Below are 21,594 nucleotides of genomic sequence, written 5' to 3' on the forward strand. Positions count from 1 at the left end.
TCCAAGGTCCTTTTCCTCCTCCGTTACTTCTAATTGATGCATCCCTAGCTTATAACTAAAATTCTTGTTATTAATCATGCATGACCTTACACTTCTCACTATTAAATTTCATCCTATTGCTATTACTCCAGTTTACAAGGTCATCCAGATCCTCCTGTATGATATCCCGGTCCTTCTCTAAATTGGCAATACCTCCCAGCTTTGTATCATCCGCAAGCTTTATTAGCACACTCCCACTTTTTGTGTCGAGGTCAGTAATAAAAAGATTAAATAAGATTGGTCCCAAAACCGATCCTTGAGGAACTCCACTGGTAACCTCCCTCCAGCCTGACAGTTCACCTTTCAGTAGGACCCGTTGTAGTCTCCCCTTTAACCAATTCCTTATCCACCTTTCAATTTTCCTATTGATCCCCATCTTATCCAATTTAACTAATAATTCCCCATGTGGCACCGTATCAAACGCCTTACTGAAATCTAGGTAAATTAGATCCACTGCGTTTCCCCTGTCTAAAAAAATCTGTTACTTTCTCAAAGAAGGAGATCAGGTTGGTTTGGCACGATCTACCTTTTGTAAAACCATGTTGTATTTTGTCCCATTTACCACTGACCTCAATGTCCTTAACTACCTTCTCCTTCAAAATTTTTTCCAAGACCTTGCATACTACAGATGTCAAACTAACAGGCCTATAATTACCTGGACCACTTTTTTTCCCTTTCTTAAAAATAGGAACTATGTAGCAATTCTCCGATCATATGGTACAACCCCTGAGTTTACAGATTCATTAAAAATTCTTGCTAATGGGCTTGCAATTTCGTGTGCCAATTCCTTTAATATTCTTGGATGAAGATAATCTGGACCCCCGATTTAGTCCCATTAAGCTGTCTGAGTTTCGCTTCTACCTCAAATATGGTAATGTCTACCTCCATATCCTCATTCCCATTTGTCATGCTACCATTATCCCTAAGATCCTCTTTAGTCTTATTAAAGACTGAGGCAAAGTATTTGTTTAGATATTGGGCCATGCCTAAATTACCCTTGACCTCCACTCCATCCTCAGTGTTTAGCGGTCCCACTTCTTCTTTCTTTGTTTTCTTCTTATTTATATGGCTATAGAACCTTTTACTATTGGTTTTAATTCTCTTTGCAAGGTCCAACTCTACTTGACTTTTAGCCTGTCTCACTTTATCCCTACATGTTCTGACCTCAATAAGGTAGCTTTCCTTGCTGATCCCTCCCTTCTTCCACTCCCTGTATGCTTTCTGCTTTTTCTTAATCACCTCTCTGAGATACTTGCTCATCCAGCTTGGTCTACATTTTGATGGAAATGTAGATAATTTACTTTACGCAATATATCTGATGATATCTTAAACTAATCGATGTGTACATAGGAATTTGGAACCCTTTTATACATTTTAAACATTTGTACTCCTAGATTGAATTCAAAAAAAGGTGCAGATATTTTAAAGACACTTACTTTAACTTCAAGGGACCCCCTTTCCATCTTCTCAAAGCCAAGAGCCAAAGCACAATTTACCAAACCTTAAAATAAAGCTTTCATTATTTGAAATATGACTAAATGTCTAAAGATCATGTACTATAAATTGCATTTTGCTAAAAATATTATACAAAAATTGGTATATTTTCCTTCCTCTTTTTCTTCACTTCTGAATTTGAGTCAAGTTTGAATGAAAATGGTATTGAGGTTACACAAATTATTGATGTCAAATAAGAAATGTACCTGAGAAGATCAGATTTCTTTATTTCAAACCATATAATTATTTTTATGCTGAAAGATCAATTTTTTAGCATTGCCAAGTGTTCTCACCTCAGCCACAAATACTGAAATACAATTATTGAGAGGAACTCCTGGTTAATATTTTTAATTATAGAAATAACAGGAATATCATGTGTCCTCCTCTCCCTTTCTGTTCTATAGAACTCCCTGAAGAACTAGAGAAATGGAGTGTAAACTCCCTAACCCTTCAGTTGAAAAGGAATAGATATAGAATCTTTCACAAAGAGTTTTTCCTGAAAGTGTTAGCCAAGGGTTTGAGTTATTTAAGTTAACACAATACAGAACAAAACAAAATTTAAACAGTCTGACTGAAACTCCCTTCTGCTCTCAGTGATTCAAGGTTTCAGTCTCTCGTGATGCCATAATCCCACTAGTTTCAATTCTCCAAAAAGTCATTCCAGTTAAACTGAAAATCAAAACTTGATATTTCTAGTATAAAACACAAGCAGAAAAAAAAAACACCCTTGAAAAAAATCATTACACACCAAAAAAGGGTAAAAAAGGCACTCTCCTTTCCAAGATCACCTTTTAACTAAGGGCTTGTCTACACTTACATTTTATAGCGCTCTAACATGCTGACTCAGGGATGTGAAAAATCACCCCCCCGAGCACAGCAAGTCTGAGCGCTTTAAAGCACTAGTGTAGACAGGCTCTGAGCGCTGGGAGCCATGCTCCCAGCGCTCGGAGCTAATCCCCTCGCAGAGGTGGATTACCAGGAGTGCTGGGAGAGCTCTCTCCACACGTGCACTTCAAAGCGCTGCCGTGGGAGCGTTCCCGTGACAGCGCTTTGAAGTTTCCAGTGTAGCCATGCCCGAAGAGAATTTTCCGTGTAGTATTACTTATTACTTGTAGTGTGGGAAGGAAGTATAGTTCAAAAGGTAACTAATAAAATAAAGAGCTGCAATAGACAAAAAAACCTGTCTTAAAAGAAATAAGCATACACCTTCTCACTGTTTTGCTGGTAAGCAAGGCAGGGGGAGGAGATAAGAAAGGAAGGCCTTGGAAGGAGGAAAGCAGCAAGGATAAACTGCTTCAAACTGTGTTTTGCTAAAGCTAGTAAGTTAACTGAAGGATATAAAGAGAGCCAGGAATTTGAAGGTTCTTTGTCAGACCCTAACTGAATATGCTGAAGCATGACAGGATGAGATGATTTGCCCTGGGTCTGGCCTATTTGTAAATATACTGCTCACATGCTTATGAATACTTTGTTCCTGTATTGGGTGTACTGACTGCTTATTTTTAGGCTGTTAGGCATGTTTAGAGCAATTGTATAAAATACCATTTGGCCTCTGGATTTAATAAAAGAATTTATGGTTAAATTCGTATCTGGTGGTCTCCCATATGAATAATTTCAAATATTAATAATTCCAACATAAATTGTCAATATTTTGTAAAGAAAGTGCAGAATAACAAAAAGATGAATGCTGGCACTTCCATTAAGTTTTACTCTTAAAAATGAAAGTATATTCATAAACAATTTTAGATTACTTAAACCAATGTTGCTTACTGTATTAGGCTCCTATCCTGCAATCTACTCCATATGGAAAAATCCCTACTCCCACACAGGGCATGACAAAATTGATCAGTCTAGGCAACACCCATCACCCTTCCCAGTCTGAGGAGGCAGGCAGAGAATTTATGTAGCTCTGCTTATGGAAACTGAACAAATGTAATTTATAAAATTTGGAGAACATACTATTCCCTTTCACCCCCATTTGTTTCAGAGTGTGATTGACAAAATTAGTTAATGAATATACATATTACATCATGCTAATTAATTCTAAACAAACATGGCTTACCTCCCTGGATCACTTGCCGGGCCATGAACAAAGCAGTGGATCCAGTGGAACAGTTGTTGTTAACATTAATGATAGGAATGCCAGTTAATCCCAAACTGTGATAGATAGCCCGCTGACCACATGTTGAGTCACCTTTATACAAAGATGAAACATTTAAAAGAAAGTGGAGAGTAGTCATATAGTAGCAAAAATTCCAACAACATAAGTGTAATGCCATACTTTGATTCTAGAAAAGACTTCTAAAATCTTTGAAGAGCACAATTTTCCAACTCAACCAATAGCAACAGGTAAGCTAAAATAGCACTTAATCTTGTTATAAAGCGGTTCAGTCACTATTGCCAGGCTGTACAAATAAACAGTCTACAATATAATACCAGATACATACACTCATGACACTAGGGGAGTTAGTTTCCCAGACATATACTAAGCATCATGAGGGGTTAAGAGTCAACCTGAGCTGTGTTCAAAGGGCATGGACTCCATTTCCCTAAATATCCCAGCAGCTTTTCTTCTGCTCATATCTGGTCAATCACAAACACATTTACTGGAAGACAGGTGGTTAAAGTGCAGTGCCAGGTTGAATTTTCTGTAAAGAGTATTGTATTAAAATAAAATGAAATTTGAAATTAGTTGCTATTAAAATAAGCTAGAAGGACCATGTGCTTGCCTATTACATGCTTAGGCACATACAAGATGGCAGTATTTATTACCAAATGTCTTTCTAGACAGGTCTCTCCTTCACCCTAAGGAATTAACTCTTCAGATTCAAGCTTACCTTTGCCTTTTCCTGGCTGGTTAAAATTCTGAAAAGTGATTATCTAGGGAGTATATTTCCTTTTCTTCAATTCCAGCTGCAAATGTGTGTTAATATTCACTTGACCCCAAAATGCCCATTTTGCTCTTAAGTGGCAAAACAAACTACTTAGTTTCTAAGCATTTGTAGCAAAGCTCTTTGTTAATTTTTCACTGTAGGAGGTTGAGCAGTATTTCTATTTATATCTTTAACTACTTGTTTTAAGAAAGTTCTTGGCTACTTTCTAATGATTACAAAAATATAACATAAATCTTCAAAGAAACTTAATCACCTTAGCTTTATTTCTTCTTCATTTGATCAACAAAATGCCACTTATTTACAGGACTACAAAAAAAGTCACAGAAATGCTCTTCACTGACCTGTATCCTTCTCTTTAACATGACCCTGAAAAACTGTATTTTGACATTCACTCTTCTTGGCCTAATTTATTTTAAAGAGAGCTTTGCCATGTTGTTTGGCTTCTTAGTGGTAAGTGTTACCAATAAAAGTAGTTTAATTATATAGTTACGTCATTGTCTGTTGTACTGTCTACTCACAATTGGGTGATTTAAGAAAAGAATTCTCAGAATTTTAACCTTCCTCTTGAACTTCCCTGTTATACCATTTCCTTTCCATAATGTACTTGAAGGAGGACTGACTTTGCCCAAATGATAATTAATCTTTTTCTACAACTAGCTTAGGATGAATTGGGCAAACATGCTCTGCAAAAAAGAAAATGTATAGATGTATCTTTAAGTACTGTGAAGACAAATACAGAAAAGATAAGGAAGAAAGAACAACAGAAATGCCTCCCAAAAAACCGACTTGATATCTAAGGTAATGTTCTAGCTTTGCAGGCAAGGTTAGCATAACTTCTCAACCTCCAGTGGTGGCACCAGCTGGCAAAACTATACTGTCATTTAAACTACTGCAATGAATGACATTACCATAACAATTATAAGAATGTATGGATTGTGTACAACTCACATAAGGTGCTGGAGATGATCAAACACAAAAGATAACACTGTAGGGATCTGATCCTGTAATGGGAGCTACTTAGGATACTCACACATGTACCACGTTTCCTTGAAATCTATATCTACCAATGATTAAAATAACTGGACACTGTACAGGTCTCTATGGCTTGAATTAAAAATCTGAGGCCCTAATCTTGCAAAGACTTATACAGGTGCATAGTTTTAAGCAGGGCTCTGTGTTAAGGCAGATCCAGGAATGGGGAAGGAGGAGCAGATGTTAGGCTTTGTATAGGAAGGGACAAATTTCATTCTCACTGATGGGACTCCTCATATGCATAAAGTTAAGCAAGTGGGTGTTTGCAAACTCACACTCTAAACAGGGAACATTAACTTACCATAAACATAGCCCACACATGCCTGCTCCACTGCTGAGTAAGGAACACCTGCATCAGCTAAAGCCTTCTGACCTAGAGAGAGGTTTTTTTTTTTAAATCCAGCAGTCAAAACTTTTAAAAAGTGAATAAAATATTTTTTGAGAAACTGATCCAAACAAAACTTATAGAGAGGCAATTAAAGAAATTAAATCAAGGGCAAATACATTATTGATTGTCACAGGGACAGACTTATATACTCTTACAGATTTCTGCAGTCTGGAGGAACACACAAAACTTAGCTTTTCATCCTCTACCATAGAAGCCTAATTAATATTTTATTGAATGTAGCTCTGATTTCTGCAAAAATTTAGAAGCTAATCTAGTAAAATAAATTCTTCATCTCTCTGAATAAAAAGGCACATCATAGTATGCATTTATGTAAACAATATACAAAAATAGTATTACACATGCACTATAGAAACAAACTTCAAGGCCCACTATGTTTGAAAGAGGAAACAACATATCTTAACTGACTTGTTATATTAGGAATCTGTAGAAGACTCTAATATAGGGATTGGCAACCTTTGGCATGCAGCCCACCAGGGTAAGCCCTATGGCGGGCCGAGCTGGTTTGTTTACCTGCTGCGTCCGCAGGTTCGGCCTATCGCAGCTCCCACTGGCCGCAGTTCACCTCTCCAGGCCAATGGGGGCTGCGGGAAGCGGTGTGGGCTGAGGGATGTGCTGGCTGCCCTTCCCGCAGCCCCCATTGGCCTGGAACGGCGGACCGCGGCCAGTGGGAGCTGCGATGGGCCAAACCTGCGGACGCAGCAGGTAAACAAACCGGCCCGGCCCGCCAGGGGGCTTACCCTGGCAGGTCACATGCCCAAGTTTGCCGATCCCTGCTCTAGTATAATTAAGGCAAGAAAATCTTGTCTAATAACTAATTATTTCAATGAAAGTGTCAAAATGGCTGCATAAAGTCTAAAGATAAGATGATAATGCTGGAATATAATAAATATTTGAGCCCTGTGATGTATGCCCAACATTTTCTCGGGCCACATAGTTCAAATTTCATTAGTACATAATTTTAACAACAGAAGTTTCTTCCTCCTGGCTGTTAAGTGATCAGCTGGTATGCCTATGCATGAAAGTTGATATCACTTACATACATTAATTTTAGCAAGTGCAACTACACAGGATATTGTTTATTTAAATATCTAATTAATTTTTGCAAAAAGAAAAGGAGTACTTGTGGCACCTTAGAGATTAACCAATTTATTTGAGCATGAGCTTTCGTGAGCTACAGCTCACTTCATCGGATGCAAGTGAGGTGTAGCTCACGAAAGCTCATGCTCAAATAAATTGGTTAGTCTCTAAGGTGCCACAAGTACTCCTTTTCTTTTTGCGAATACAGACTAACATGGCTGTTACCCTGAAACCTGTAATTAATTTTTGAATCCCATGTTCTTGGCTTCGATTCTGTGTGGCAGTGAGTTCCACAGGTCAATTATGCACTATGTAAAAAAGTATTTCATTTCATTGGTTTTAAATTTGCTGTCTTGAATGTTCATTGGTTGCTTCCCTGTTCTTGTGTATTTTACCCTTTCTCATAACACAATTCAGAAAAAAAATGTTAAAACTAAAAGTCATCTTGGCCGTTAATTACCTGCCTCCTTAGCCATGTCAGGGTAATCCCAATCTTCCTGCACACCAGGCTTTTCAAACTGGAAGGAAGAAAAACAAGATTTAAACTTAATATAGATATTTTGCTCAAATTGCTACACTCAAGTGTCATATGAGTAAATTATTTTTTTGATATCTGAACACCCAGGGTGAAATCCCTCTTGTAGAGGGCCCATGCAGAGTCATTGTTCCACAGAAACTACACTGTATACAGCACAGTGTTCCCCAAACTGTGGGGCATGCCCTCTATGGGGCTGCAGAGGAACAAGGAGGGGGAGGGGCGTGCAGTGGGGCCCAGGCCAGCCCCCACTGCCCTCATTCCCTCTCCACCCACATCCCAGCTCTGCCTCTAGCCCCAGCTCCTCCCCATCCCCAGTTCCTCCTCCAGCTCTGCCTTCAGTCCAAGCTCCGCTGCTGAGGAAGCCTCACATGTGCATTAACAGGGGCCGGGGTAGTGTAGACAAATTTAATTAATGGTAAAGGGCGGGGGCATGACTGGAAAAGTTTGCACACCACTGCTATAGCATGAACAAAGACTATGCAGGCAAGGCTCATCTCCTCCCGAGAACCAAGGCTGTGCTCTGTGCTGGCCTTGAACTGGCCAGAAAGGAGAGACTGGACAGGGAGTTCTTGGCTCTGTGTTAAGACAGATCTGTGAACAGGAGAGAGGCGCAGAGGGGATGAATTTCATTCTCACTGATTAATACAGTACTTAGAATCATAGAATTTCAGGGTTGGAAGGGACCTCAGGAGGTCATCTAGTCCAACCTCCTGCTCAAGCAGGACCAATCCCCAATTTTTGCCCCCGATCCCTAAATGGCCCCCTCAAGGATTGAACTCACAACCCTGGGTTTAGCAGGCCAGTGCTCAAACCACTGAGCTATCCCTTCCCCCAAACTTATAACCATCACTAAGTTTTGACAAAGGTTTTGTCCTTTTACACAATTTTATGGCTATGTACCTTTCAAAAGCAAGCAAGTTCAATGTTATTTTGTGTAAGCCTCCCTTCCCATGCCTAATGTCATCTCACTATGCACCATAACCTAGGTGTCAAGTCATGTCTAGCCTTCAGTCTTGCAGCAGGGACTGTACTTTTATTCTCTCTATAAAGAGACAAACATGAATGTGCTACATACAAACGTTTAATAAATAGTGATAAAATATGTCAGCAAAAGATTTTATGTATGACTTACGAATTCTAGTTGATATTATGAAGTTATTATAAGAATGGCCCTACTGGGTCAGACCAATGGTCCATCTAGCCCAGTATTCTAACATTTATTTTGATAATGCTAACACAGGTAAGCAAGACTGGTTTCTAGCTATGTATTTGTAAGTGTTCAGTGAGGCCTGAGGTCTTGGCATGAGCTGGCACCTCGTCTGCCAGTGTCATAATTAAGGCTGCGAGTCTTTCAGAGCAACTTGCAACTGGTAAGAGCAAATGGCACAAATGCCCAGTTTTGCCAAAAAAGTCAGGTTGTCTGGGACAGGGCTTAAAAAAGGGACTGTCCCAGCCAAAACAGGATGTATGGTCAGTCACCCTACACCTTGGAAGGGATGCAGTAGTCTGCTAAAGCAGAGAAGACCCTGAGATACCAGGGGAGTTTAGGAGCTCTGCCCAGCTTAAAGATGAAGGGAAGACTTTTGTGTTTCTTTTTGAACTTTAAGCCCTGGTCTACACTAGGACTTTAGGTCGAATTTAGCAGCGTTAAATCGATGTAAACCTGCACCCGTCCACACAATGAAGCCCTTTATTTCGACTTAAAGGGCTCTTAAAATCGATTTCCTTACTCCACCCCTGACAAGTGGATTAGCGCTTAAATCGACGTTGCCGGCTCGAATTTGGGGTACTGTGGACACAATTCGATGGTATTGGCCTCCGGGAGCTATCCCAGAGTGCTCCATTATGACCGCTTTGGACAGCACTCTCAACTCAGATGCACTGGCCAGGTAGACAGGAAAAGAACCGCGAACTTTTGAATCTCATTTCCTGTTTGGCCAGCGTGGCAAGCTGCAGGTGACCATGCAGAGCTCATCAGCACAGGTGACCATGATGGAGTCCCAGAATCGCAAAAGAGCTCCAGCATGGACCGAACGGGAGGTACGGGATCTGATCGCTGTTTGGGGAGAGGAATCCGTGCTATCAGAACTCCGTTCCAGTTTTCGAAATGCCAAAACCTTTGCAAAAATCTCCCAGGGCATGAAGGACAGAGGCCATAACAGGGACCCGAAGCAGTGCCGCGTGAAACTGAAGGAGCTGAGGCAAGCCTACCAGAAAACCAGAGAGGCGAACAGCCGCTCTGGGTCAGAGCCCCAAACATGCCGCTTCTATGATGAGCTGCATGCCATTTTAGGGGGTTCAGCCACCACTACCCCAGCCGTGTTGTTTGACTCCTTCAATGGAGATGGAGGCAATATGGAAGCAGGTTTTGGGGACGAAGAAGATGATGATGATGATGATGAGGTTGTAGATAGCTCACAGCAAGCAAGCGGAGAAACCGGTTTTCCCGACACCCAAGAACTGTTTCTCACCCTAGACCTGGAGCCAGTACCCCCCAAACCCACCCAAGGCTGCCTCCTGGACCCAGCAGGCGGAGAAGGGACCTCTGGTGAGTGTACCTTTTAAAATACTATACATGGTTTAAAAGCAAGCATGTGAAAGGGTTACTTTGCCCTGGCATTTGCGGTTCTCCTAGATGTAGTCCTAAAGCCTTTGCAAAAGGTTTCTGGGGAGGGCAGCCTTATTGCGTCCTTCATGGTAGGACACTTTACCACTCCAGGCCAGTAACACGTACTCGGGAATCATTGTAGAACAAAGCATTGCAGTGTATGTTTGCTGGCATTCAAACAACATCCGTTCTTTATCTCTCTGTGTTATCCTCAGGAGAGTGAGATATAATTCATGGTCACCTGGTTGAAATAGAGTGCTTTTCTTCAGGGGACACTCAGAGGAGCCCATTCCTGCTGGGCTGTTTGCCTGTGGCTAAACAGAAATGTTCCCCGCTGTTAGCCACAGGGAGGGGGGAAGGTTGAGGGGGTAGTCACGCGGTGGGAGGAGGCAAAATGCGACCTTGTAACGAAAGCACATGTGTTATGTATGTAATGTTAACAGCAAGGTTTACCCTGAAAGAGTGTAGCCACTGTTTTATAAAATGTGTCTTTTTAAATACCGCTGTCCCTTTTTTTTTCTCCACCAGCTGCATGTGTTTCAATGATCACAGGATCTTCTCCTTCCCAGAGGCTAGTGAAGCTTAGAAAGAAAAAAAATGCACTCGCGATGAAATGTTCTCCGAGCTCATGCTGTCCTCCCACACTGACAGAGCACAGACGAATGCGTGGAGGCAAATAATGTCAGAGTGCAGGAAAGCACAAAATGACCAGGAGGAGAGGTGACGGGCTGAAGAGAGTAAGTGGCGGGCTGAAGAGAGGGCTGAAGCTCAAATGTGGCGGCAGCGTGATGAGAGGAGGCAGGATTCAATGCTGAGGCTGCTGCAGGACCAAACCAGTATGCTCCAGTGTATGGTTGAGCTGCAGCAAAGGCAGCTGGAGCACAGACTGCCACTGCAGCCCCTCTGTAACCAACCGCCCTCCTCCCCAAGTTCCATAGCCTCCACACCCAGACGCCCAAGAACGCGGTGGGGGGGCCTCCGGCCAACCAGCCACTCCACCACAGAGGATTGCCCAAAAAAAAGAAGGCTGTCATTCAATAAATTTTAAAGTTGTAAACTTTTAAAGTGCTGTGCTTAAAGTGCTGTGTGGCATTTTCCTTCCCTCCTCCACCACCCCTCCTGGGCTACCTTGGTAGTCATCCCCCTATTTGTGTGATGAATGAATAAAGAATGCATGAATGTGAAGCAACAATGACTTTATTGCCTCTGCAAGCGGTAATTGAAGGGAGGAGGGGCGGGTGGTTAGCTTACAGGGAAGTAGAGTGAACCAAGGGGCGGGGGGTTTCATCAAGGAGAAACGAACAGAACTTTCACACTGTAGCCTGGCCAGTCATGAAACTGGTTTTCAAAGCTTCTCTGATGCGTACCGCGCCCTCCTGTGCTCTTCTAACCACCCTGGTGTCTGGCTGCGCATAACCAGCAGCCAGGCGATTTGCCTCAACCTCCCACCCCGCCATAAACGTCTCCCCCTTACTCTCACAGATATTGTGGAGCACACAGCAAGCAGTAATAACAGTGGGAATATTGGTTTCGCTGAGGTCTAAGCGAGTCAGTAAACTGCGCCAGCGCGCCTTTAAACGTCCAAATGCACATTCTACCACCATTCTGCACTTGCTCAGCCTGTAGTTGAACAGCTCCTGACTACTGTCCAGGCTGCCTGTGTACGGCTTCATGAGCCATGGCATTAAGGGGTAGGCTGGGTCCCCAAGGATACATATAGGCATTTCAACATCCCCAACAGTTATTTTCTGGTCTGGGAAGAAAGTCCCTTCCTGCAGCTTTTGAAACAGACCAGAGTTCCTGAAGATGCGAGCATCATGCACCTTTCCCGGCCATCCCACGTTGATGTTGGTGAAACGTCCCTTGTGATCCACCAGAGCTTGCAGCACTATCGAAAAGTACCCCTTGCGGTTTATGTACTCGGCGGCTTGGTGTTCCGGTGCCAAGATAGGGATATGGGTTCCGTCTATAGCCCCACCACAGTTAGGGAATCCCATTGCAGCAAAGCCATCCACTATGACCTGCACATTTCCCAGGGTCACTACCCTTGATATCAGCAGATCTTTGATTGCGTGGGCTACTTGCATCACAGCAGCCCCCACAGTAGATTTGCTCACTCCAAATTGATTCCCAACTGACCGGTAGCTGTCTGGCGTTGCAAGCTTCCACAGGGCTATCGCCACTCGCTTCTCAACTGTGAGGGCTGCTCTCATCTTGGTATTCATGCGCCTCAGGGCAGGGGAAAGCAAATCACAAAGTTCCATGAAAGTGCCCTTACGCATGCAAAAGTTTCGCAGCCACTGGGAATCGTCCCAGACCTGCAACACTATGCGGTCCCACCAGTCTGTGCTTGTTTCCCGAGCCCAGAATCGGCGTTCCACAGCATGAACCTGCCCCATTAGCACCATGATGCATGCATTGGCAGGGCCCATGCTTTCAGAGAAATCTGTGTCCATGTCCTGATCACTCACGTGACCGCGCTGACGTTGCCTCCTCGCCCGGTATCGCTTTGCCAGGTTCTGGTGCTGCATATACTGCTGGATAATGCGTGTGGTGTTTAATGTGCTTCTAATTGCCAAAGTGAGCTGAGCGGCCTCCATGCTTGCCTTGGTATGGCGTCCGCACAGAAAAAAGGCGCGGAACGATTGTCTGCCGTTGCTCTGACGGAGGGAGGGGCGACTGACGACACGGCTTACAGGGTTGGCTTCAGGGAGCTAAAAATCAACAAAGGGGGTGCCTGTACATCAAGGAGTATTTCAGGCAGGACTTCACGGAGGGTTCCAATAAGAAATGGTGCACCTAAGTTATCGTTCTTATTGGAACAAGGAGGTTAGCCTGGCCTCTGATTGATACATGGCTAGATTTAACTCGCTGCACCTTCTCTGTGAGTGACTGCAGTGTGACCTAGAGGAATGAGTCCCCTAAACAGGGGAGGAGGCAAATGAGTACAAAACAAATCTGGTCTATTTCTTGTTTTGACCCACTCCATCTATCTTTTACATCTTTGGCTGGCAGCAGACGGTGCAGAAGAACTGCATGCCATCCACATCTCATGGCTGCTCGGCAGAAGATGGTACAGTACGACTGCTAGCCATCCTCATCTCTTGCCTGCCTGGCAGAAGATGGTACAATATGACTGCTAGCAATCCTCATCTCTTGCCTGCCTGGCAGAAGATGGTACAGTACGACTGCTAGCAGTCCGTATCGCCTGCCCGCTCACCATAAGACGGTTCAATAGGACTGACTGCAGGACTAAAGAGAATGACCTGGTCAAGTCACTCCAAATTTAGTCCCTGCGAGGCGCTCCCAGCCGACGTGGCCAGGAGCACCTCGGACACGACGAGGACGACTACCAGTCGTATTGCACCGTCTGCTGCCAGAAGGCAATGGGTTGCTGCTACTGTGCAGCAAAGCCGTACCGCGTCTGCCAGCACCCAGGAGACATAGGGTGACGGTTACCTGAGCGGGCTCCATGCTTGCAGTGGTATGGCGTCTGCACAGGTAACTCAGGAAAAAAGGCGCGAAATGATTGTCTGCCCTTGCTTTCACGGAGGGAGGGAACGGGGGCCTGACGATATGTACCCAGAACCACCCGCGACAATGTTTTAGCCTCATCAGAGTGCTCCATTTTGACTGCTCTGGACAGCACTCTCAGATGCCCGATTGTTTGCCGTTGCTCTGACGCCGGGAGGGGCGCTTACAGGGTTGGCTTCAGGGAGCTAAAATCAACAAAGGGGGTGGCTTTACATCAAGGAGTATTTCAGGCAGGACTTCACGGAGGGTTCCAGTAAGCAATGGTGCACCTAAGTTATTGTCCTTATTGGAACAAGGTTAGCCTGGCCTCTGATTGATACATGGCTAGATTTACCTTGCTGCACCTTCTCTGTGAGTGACTGCAGTGTGATCTAGAAGAATGAGTCCCCTAGACAGGGGAGGGAGGGAAGCAAATGAGTACAAAACAAATCTGGTCTATTTCTTGTTTTGATCCACTCCATCTATCTTTTACATCTTTGGCTGGCAGCAGACGGTGCAGAAGGACTGCATGCCATCCACATCTCATGGCTGCTCGGCAGAAGATGGTACAGTACGACTGCTAGCAGTCCATATCGCCTGCCCGCTCACCATAAGACGGTTCAATAGGATTGACTGCAGGACTAAAGAGAATGACCTGGTCAAGTCACTCCAAATTTAGTCCCTGCGCCCATGTCTGCCCAGGCGCTCCCAGCTGACGTGGCCAGGAGCACCTCGGAGATGACGATGATGGCTACCAGTCGTACTGTACCGTCTGCTGCCACAAGGCGATGGGTTGCTGCTACTGTGTAGCAATGCCGTACTGCGTCTGCCAGCACCCAGGAGACATAGGGTGATGGTTACCTGAGCGGGCTCCATTCTTGCAGTGGTATGGCATCTGCACAGGTAACTCAGGAAAAAAGGCGCGAAATGATTGTCTGCCCTTGCTTTCACGGAGGGAGGGAGGGAACGGGGGCCTGACGATATGTACCCAGAACCACCCGCGACAATGTTTTAGCCCCATCAGGCATTGGGATCTCAACCCAGAATTCCAATGGGCAGCGGAGACTGCGGGAACTGTCGGATAGCTACACACAGTGCAACGCTCCGGAAGTCGACTCTAGCCTCGGTACTGTGGAAGCCCTCCGCCGAGTTAATGCACTTAGAGCATTTTCTGTGGGGACACACACACTCGAATATATAAAACCGATTTCTAAAAAACCGACTTCTATAAATTTGACCTTATTCCATAGTGTAGACATACCCTAAGTTAATAAACCAGACCCTAAGGAGGGATGTTGCTATTGAACTTGTAAAATACTAGTTTGGTTTATTTAGGAAAAAAAAAGAGGAAAACTGAGGCAAAGGGCTGGATAACTCATGGGAAGGGGGGCACAAAGGGGGGCACCAGCTAAAGAGGGGGAACATTACCCCCCCATGACTCCACTCTGCCCCCAGCCTGGGGGGCCCACACTCTCCCTGTCCCCATCACACTAGGGGATAGGCTCTGTCCTCCTGCTGCTGGGAGCTGCAGCAGCGAAAGGAGCAGAATGTGTGGCCGCCGGGCAGCCCCACACCAGCATCTCCAGCGCGGCTGTACCGCCCCCAGCACAGCCTCCAGTCCCGTCCTCAGGCGGGGCTGTACAGACCCCAGACAGGAGACGCAGCTGCATGGAAGGGCTGGGGGTGGTACAGCCGCGGCGGAGGAGCTGCTGGTGTGGAACCACCCAGAGGCCCAACATTCTGCTCCTTTCGCCACTGCAGTTCCCTGCTGAATGTGCTCCCGCAGGCATCTGGGGAGGGGCATGTGACCCTCCCAGGCGTCACCAAATGCTACAGCAGGAGGATAAAGGGCACTGGTTCCAGGGACTGGGCAAGGAGCTGTGTGGTCTAAGCTCTCAGGAGGAGGTGCCAGATTTTCACCCTCAGGAGTGTACCCAGGGGCCCCAAGGCACGCACAGTGCCTGGACTCCAGTCAGACTTGGGAGGCTTAAAACACATGGAATCCAGTGGTGATATACAATGGGAACATACATCAGCATAGCTACGTCTGTCGGGGTGAGACATAGGCCGACCTAACCTGATAGTGGAGGGAGGCACAATGGCATGCTCCCCCTCGCCACCACAGCCATGGTCAACTTCCTGATGACTGCCAAGGCACCCTCCAGCAACACCTCTTGACCACAGAGCCCCCTGACCATGGCACCCTGGGAGGTTGCCCATGGCACTCACCCTTAAGGCCGACCCTGCCAGAGTCGGCCTTAGGAAAATCCTGGTACCGCCACTGCCTCATCCGGCCCCCCACCCCTCCCTATCACCGCCTCCCCTGGCCCCCCACCCATCATCCTGCCACTGTCTCCCCCACCCCTCCCCATTGCCCCTAGCCCCGCTATTGCCTTTCCCAGCCCCTCCCCATCACCCTTGGCAAATTACCTCCACTCATGGGCAGTGCCTACACTGAAGCGTTACAGCAGTGCCACTGTAGAGGATTAAGTGTAGACAAAAGTCCAAACCTCTGGAGGTCTGCAATTATTCTTTTTCCAATAGCCCCAGGGGTTTTACATTCAATTAGAGTAGATACAGAAAATATATCACTGGTGCACTATGGAGTTCTACATCTCTACACTGCCACAAGCAGTAGCTTAATTGGAAAAGATTATATATTTTATTAAGATGGTGTTTAAAAAACGTGAACCATACAGACTTTAAGTGTAGAAATTTCTGGTTATTAGGGAATAACGTACAGATTATCAAGGGGTGCGAAGTTTGGTTTAAGATCGGATGGCATAAGGAATACATAGTCTGCAATAGCCCCAATTGGGGGTAAAAGGCTCAGGAGTAGGGCTTGCAGCTGCACAGGATGTGGGGCAGGGTCTCAATGGAGTAGCCGCACTTCCTGCAACGCTTGTCTCGGTTCACATGGCGGATGGCTCCATTGAGCGGGACGCAGTTGAGACGGGCACAGTGGATGAACCGCCAGTCGGCGAAACGGGTGAAGCCGCCCTCAGCAAGGAAGTGGTTGCTGGTGTCCCACTTGCTGGTCAACTGGAAGGCTTTACCCACTTACTGGTCAACTCAGGTCCGGTTTACACTTCAGGGTTTCCACGTACAGCGAGTGGACGGCGGCCTTCAGGGTCTTCTCCAGCATGCCCCTGGAGCTCGGGGTGACAATGGTGTTGACATCGGACCTGATCTGTGGCACCAGGACTCCCAGCGGCAGCCGACATGCTTCCCCAGGTGACGCGTGTCACTGTGAGCGCGGAACCACAGTGAAGTGATGTCACCCCTGTCCTGTCCGAATTCGCCATCCAGGGAGCCGCTCAGAAAGGTGGTGATGTCTTGTTTGGAGGGGGCTCTGCCAATCCGCTTCTTTGTTACATCACTCCACGCAGGGCGTTCGCCGCAATGTTCCTTACCGTGGCATCGAGATACGTCAACAGGCGGAAGGCATAGGTGATCACCACGACGTCACACAGTTGCCCATGCGGGGGACACTGCGCCACTGTGAGCGATGTAGACCAGTTTGTTGCTGGCTCTCTAGGGAAGGAACAGCCACTTCTTCACCAGCTGCCAGACGATCTTGTCTGCCTTGTTGAGGGACACTTTGCCACGGTGGATCCCCTTAGGACGAACAAGGTGCGGGGATCTCTACTTACTTCCGGGAACTGCACCAGCGAAAGGAGCAGAATGCGGGGCCACCAGGCAGCCCCACTTCAGCATCTCCAGCAGGGCTGTACAGACCCCAGACAGGAGGTGCACTTTGTCCAAAAATGCATTGGGTGGTCTATTCCTGAGGACTAGTCACTTGTGACTAGATCTCTAACAAGGGCAACTGGAGCCATTTCAGTTATGCACTCACCAAAGAAAGTCTTCTGATTTGTCAAATCCAGAAAAATACATTCCTCTCCTACATGTTCCCCTAACTCAGAATGAGATGAATAGGCTCCGCTCCAACGTTGGTGGGGGGAGAACACCTATTAACCAGAACAGTTTGGAGGCAGGGGGCAGAAGAGTTATGCCTAAAACCATTCTGGGAGACAGGCGTGAGAGTTCAAGCATGAGAAGAGTCTAAGCCCTTTGCTGCACAGGGAGCTGGCGCCAAGTCTCGTCCCCTCAGAGCATTCAGGGATGGGGGCAGGGAAACACCCTGTGCCCGGGTTACCGGACCGTCCAGACGTTGGGAGCTTTGTCTTATATATGCAACCACACACACACACTCCCCCCCCCCCCGCACAAAGTGTCTCGATTTTTCACACGCTGTCTGGTAACCCCAGCCCAGATACTACGGTGATGGGCAGTAGTTAAAACCTTAAGGCAGGGGCAGCTACATAACTAGGGACCTAGGGAAACGCTGTGAAGCGGGGGAGGGGGCTGCGTCCTTAAGGGAAAGGCGTTGGGGGCGGAGGGTGACAGCGGCGCCACTCACCCCACAACCCCCGCCGTCCAGCCCCAGACCCGGCCGAGCGCTGGGGCAGACACACCTCCCCCGAGCCCCTCAGAGAAGGGGGCAGAGACGCATGCGCGAGGCGCAGGGTGCCTGGGGCCGCCCGGCGCCCCGAGTACCTTGGTCATCCCGACTCCCACCACAAACACTCTCCGGCCGAACAGCGCCATCCTGCAGCTGTGAGAGGAGCGCGCGCTCGAGCCGCCGCCTGGGCGAAAAGGAGGCGGGCGCGCGCGGGCGCGGGCGGCCGGGGCGGAGAGGAGGGTCGCCCAGGCCCGCGGCCACGCCTCTGACGGCCAGGCTAGAGGAGCCAAAGGTCGAGGGGGCGGGGGAGCGCGGCGGGGGCTAGGTTCCGTCGCGCCGTTCTCGGGCCGCTTCCCTCCGCCCCTTCTCTTAAAGGGGCAGCGCGCTTGCAACGAACCCTTGCTTTCCTGGCCGCCCCTTGTCCCTTTCCTCGGCTTTACGTTAGGGGAGCGGGCGGGAGGCGGGCGAGAAAGGGCAGTGGGAGTGGCAGCCATGCTAGCTGGGGATAGGCGGCGGCGGGCAACGTATGGCTGCTGGTGTGCGGCCGCCTCGCCCCTTTCCCGGGGCCGGCCCCTGGCTCGCACCCGCGGCGGCCGCGTGCCCTCTGAGGAGCGTTCACCGCCGGCCGCGGCGCGTGCCGCCTCCCCCAAAGGGGCAGGATCGGGGCCTTGGGCTGTGAACTCGCGGGGGGGGGGGGTCGCCGCCCGCGTGTGTCCGGTCTGTGCCGCCCAGAGCCCGCTGTTCATGTTTAACCGCCGCCTAAGGAGGTGGCTGGCCGGTGACCGTGGCTCAGCGCCGCCGTTGCAGTGAGGAGGGAGCCCGGCGCCCTGCGGCTCTCCGCGCCAGCGTCGTTGGCTGGGGAAGGGCGCCCCGCCCGGGGCGCGAGAGGGAGTTTTGTGTAACCTGAGGGGGCCGGGGGAGGGGAATCGGCCGGGGGTTATTTCGGGAGAGGAGCTTTCACTTCACTGGCACGGAAAGTTCTTTTCCTTCTTTAACACCCGCCGACATTAATCAAGCAGCCTGTTCCAGACGACAAGGTGTTAAAGTCCTGTGACCTTTGCACCTATGGGCCTGCATTAGGGTGACCAGATGTCCCGATTTTACAGGGACAGTCCCGGTTTTCGAGCTCCTATTATCCCCCACCCCCTGTCCCGATTCTCCACATTTGCTGTCTAGTCCCCCTAGCCTGCATATTGCAACCAAGTCCTCGTGGACAGACCTGTGTTGAGTTCACTGGCTCCTCCTGGGTGCTGGGTGACCCATTCAGAATCAGTTGCAGGATCTAGACTGGAGAGAGAGGAGGGTAGCGGACAGAGCCATTGGGAGAGCCATTTAGGGTAGGAGTCTAATGAGTGAGATGAAAATTACCAGTGGGGGAGTATTTGGCAACTGAAAGGAGGTCAAGGTGGGTATAGGGTGATCAAAAGAGGAATATTGTGGCAGATAGGAGGAGGCGCTGAGCAAGTCAACAGAGAGGAGGTGCACTTAATAGTGCTGCAGAGGTGCTCCAGCATGCATACCTTTTCAATTCTCAAATTCCCCCTGCTTAGAGAGTGGACAGTGTACTCGCAACAATCAATTTCATTAAATCATCTGGTATGGCCTCTAAAAACAGGATATTTAATTCAAACTAGATCAGGTGCTCAGTTAAGTTATATGGTGAATATGCAACAACGGAGTTATTCAGAACTCGGGGGTAAATATTTTAACTTTCGGTTTGTCTTTTTGCTATACTTATTAAACTAACAGCTTAATTTTTCAAAGAGTGTTCCCTTTTCATTCCAAGCCCTGGAGCAATTTGCAAAGCATCATAAATGGGAATAAAAAAACCTCCATAAACTGTTAACAAAAGTCAGGATTAGAACCTAAGTGTCCTGATTTGCAGTCTCCTGCACTAATCACTAGATAACACTCCCTAAAAACAGGTACATGTGTGAGAAATATATATAAAATCAATCTGACAAATGGAGAGTGAGAACTCACCTGTCTCACACCTGTCAGTTTTTCTTCAATTCCTTAATAACTCCCATAGGTCTTTTTCATCTCTAGCTTCTATGATTCTTTAAAGAGATCTTCTCACCTTGTTTACTGAGTACTTCTTGTGGGGACTGTACACTAAGGAGTGGCCTGGGGAGGTATCATATATACCACTATAGTTCCTATAGTGATGGGAGCATTACAAATGTGATAGATAGATATAGATATAATTTGATTATAATTAGATCATAAATACTGTATAAAATATTGTTAGATGGCAGCACTCTATCCTTCAGGTTTTTTTAAGTCACTATTATTGGTGTGACATACCTGAAAATAATGTATAAAATTCCCCCTATGCTGGTCTGATGAAACCAGCACTTAACTAACCAACACTATTCCCAGGGCTGTGCTAATAACTGGAACTAAGCAAAAAGGTTAACCAAACAAGAACCTAACCAATATATAAATATACACATTCATGCTGCAAAAGCCCTGAAGCTGCAAACTGTTTTGTGTGGGTAGACCCTGGCACCCATGCAGAACCATACTGACTTCCATGTGACTGCACGGGTCTGCTTATGCAGGTCTCATTGCAGCATTGAAGCCTAATACAGTATTCTTGACAATTTTTTTTTCACATCTGAGAAATTAATTTGGGACTTTTACAAGGCATAATCTGAGTTTTAGAATTAAAGGATAAAGGGTGCGCCACTCTGTTCTACAAAAAATAATGCAGTGCTTGCTAAGTAGTTAACATATAAGGTCAAAAGCTCTCATAGAACTGTTGTCTTTTGATTTTACATGCAGATGTACGTACATTGCCTAGTCATATGTAATAATCTTTAGTTGAACTTCATGCTGAGTATCTCCTCAGTATAGTAATCCTTCCTTTTATAAGGAAGACAGGTATGGTGCAGTTGAGTAGGAAAAATGTACATGTGTTTGTATACATTTTTGCAGCTGTTACTTTTTCCATATTTTGCTGGGCTTTTTGGTTTGAGACTTTTTTTTATTAGTTAACTTTAATTATCTAGTATGGTTTGTTTTCCAAATGAGGTCTGCAAAATAGCTCTAAACGTGAACAAGGAAATTTAAAGAGCGTTTTGCACTCTGCAACTATAGTCAAATTCAAATAGCAAGTTTGGCAGAAATGTCCCTAGAAAAAAATGGATAGCCAGATTACCAAATTATTAAATTTTCAGATAGTAATTGTACAGCTCTGTAAAGTTGTCTTATTGGGTTGTACAATTGGTACATTCCTCAATAATAATTAATATCATACTTAGCACTGTACAGATATTTGTTAATTAATCCTCAAAAACCTGTGTTGGTAGGTAAATATGAATATCCCTACTTTATAAGTAAACTGAGGCAGAGAGGGTAAGTGAATTATTCAAACCCACAAAAGAAGTCAGATGCAGGATTAGAACTCAGGGCAGTATTGTCCCCCTATAAATTATGAGGAGTAACTCATATCCTCTGACAGAAAGGCAGTTCCTGGCTTCTAGTCCTGTGCTCTATACATCTATGGAGTTATGTAGTTTC

The 21,594-nt window shown here is 46.4% G+C and overlaps 1 protein-coding gene across 1 annotated transcript in view; it reads right to left on the reverse strand.

Annotated features, from left to right (window-relative positions):
- The window catches only part of SCP2 (sterol carrier protein 2), a 56,323-nt gene extending 37,970 nt beyond the window's left edge, over positions 1 to 18,353 (reverse strand). The window contains exons 1-5 of the mRNA XM_073357672.1: positions 18,165 to 18,353; positions 7,406 to 7,463; positions 5,761 to 5,832; positions 3,596 to 3,727; positions 1,476 to 1,540 (exon numbers count right to left, since the gene is read on the reverse strand). Of these exons, the coding sequence (XP_073213773.1) occupies positions 1,476 to 1,540; positions 3,596 to 3,727; positions 5,761 to 5,832; positions 7,406 to 7,463; positions 18,165 to 18,215 (378 nt within the window). The 5' untranslated portion in view covers positions 18,216 to 18,353. The remainder of the gene's footprint in view (positions 1 to 1,475; positions 1,541 to 3,595; positions 3,728 to 5,760; positions 5,833 to 7,405; positions 7,464 to 18,164) is intronic.
- Positions 18,354 to 21,594: the final 3,241 nt, after the last annotated feature.

The sequence above is a fragment of the Lepidochelys kempii genome, chromosome 8, assembly GCF_965140265.1.
Source record: "Lepidochelys kempii isolate rLepKem1 chromosome 8, rLepKem1.hap2, whole genome shotgun sequence".
Classification (NCBI taxonomy): domain Eukaryota; kingdom Metazoa; phylum Chordata; order Testudines; family Cheloniidae; genus Lepidochelys; species Lepidochelys kempii.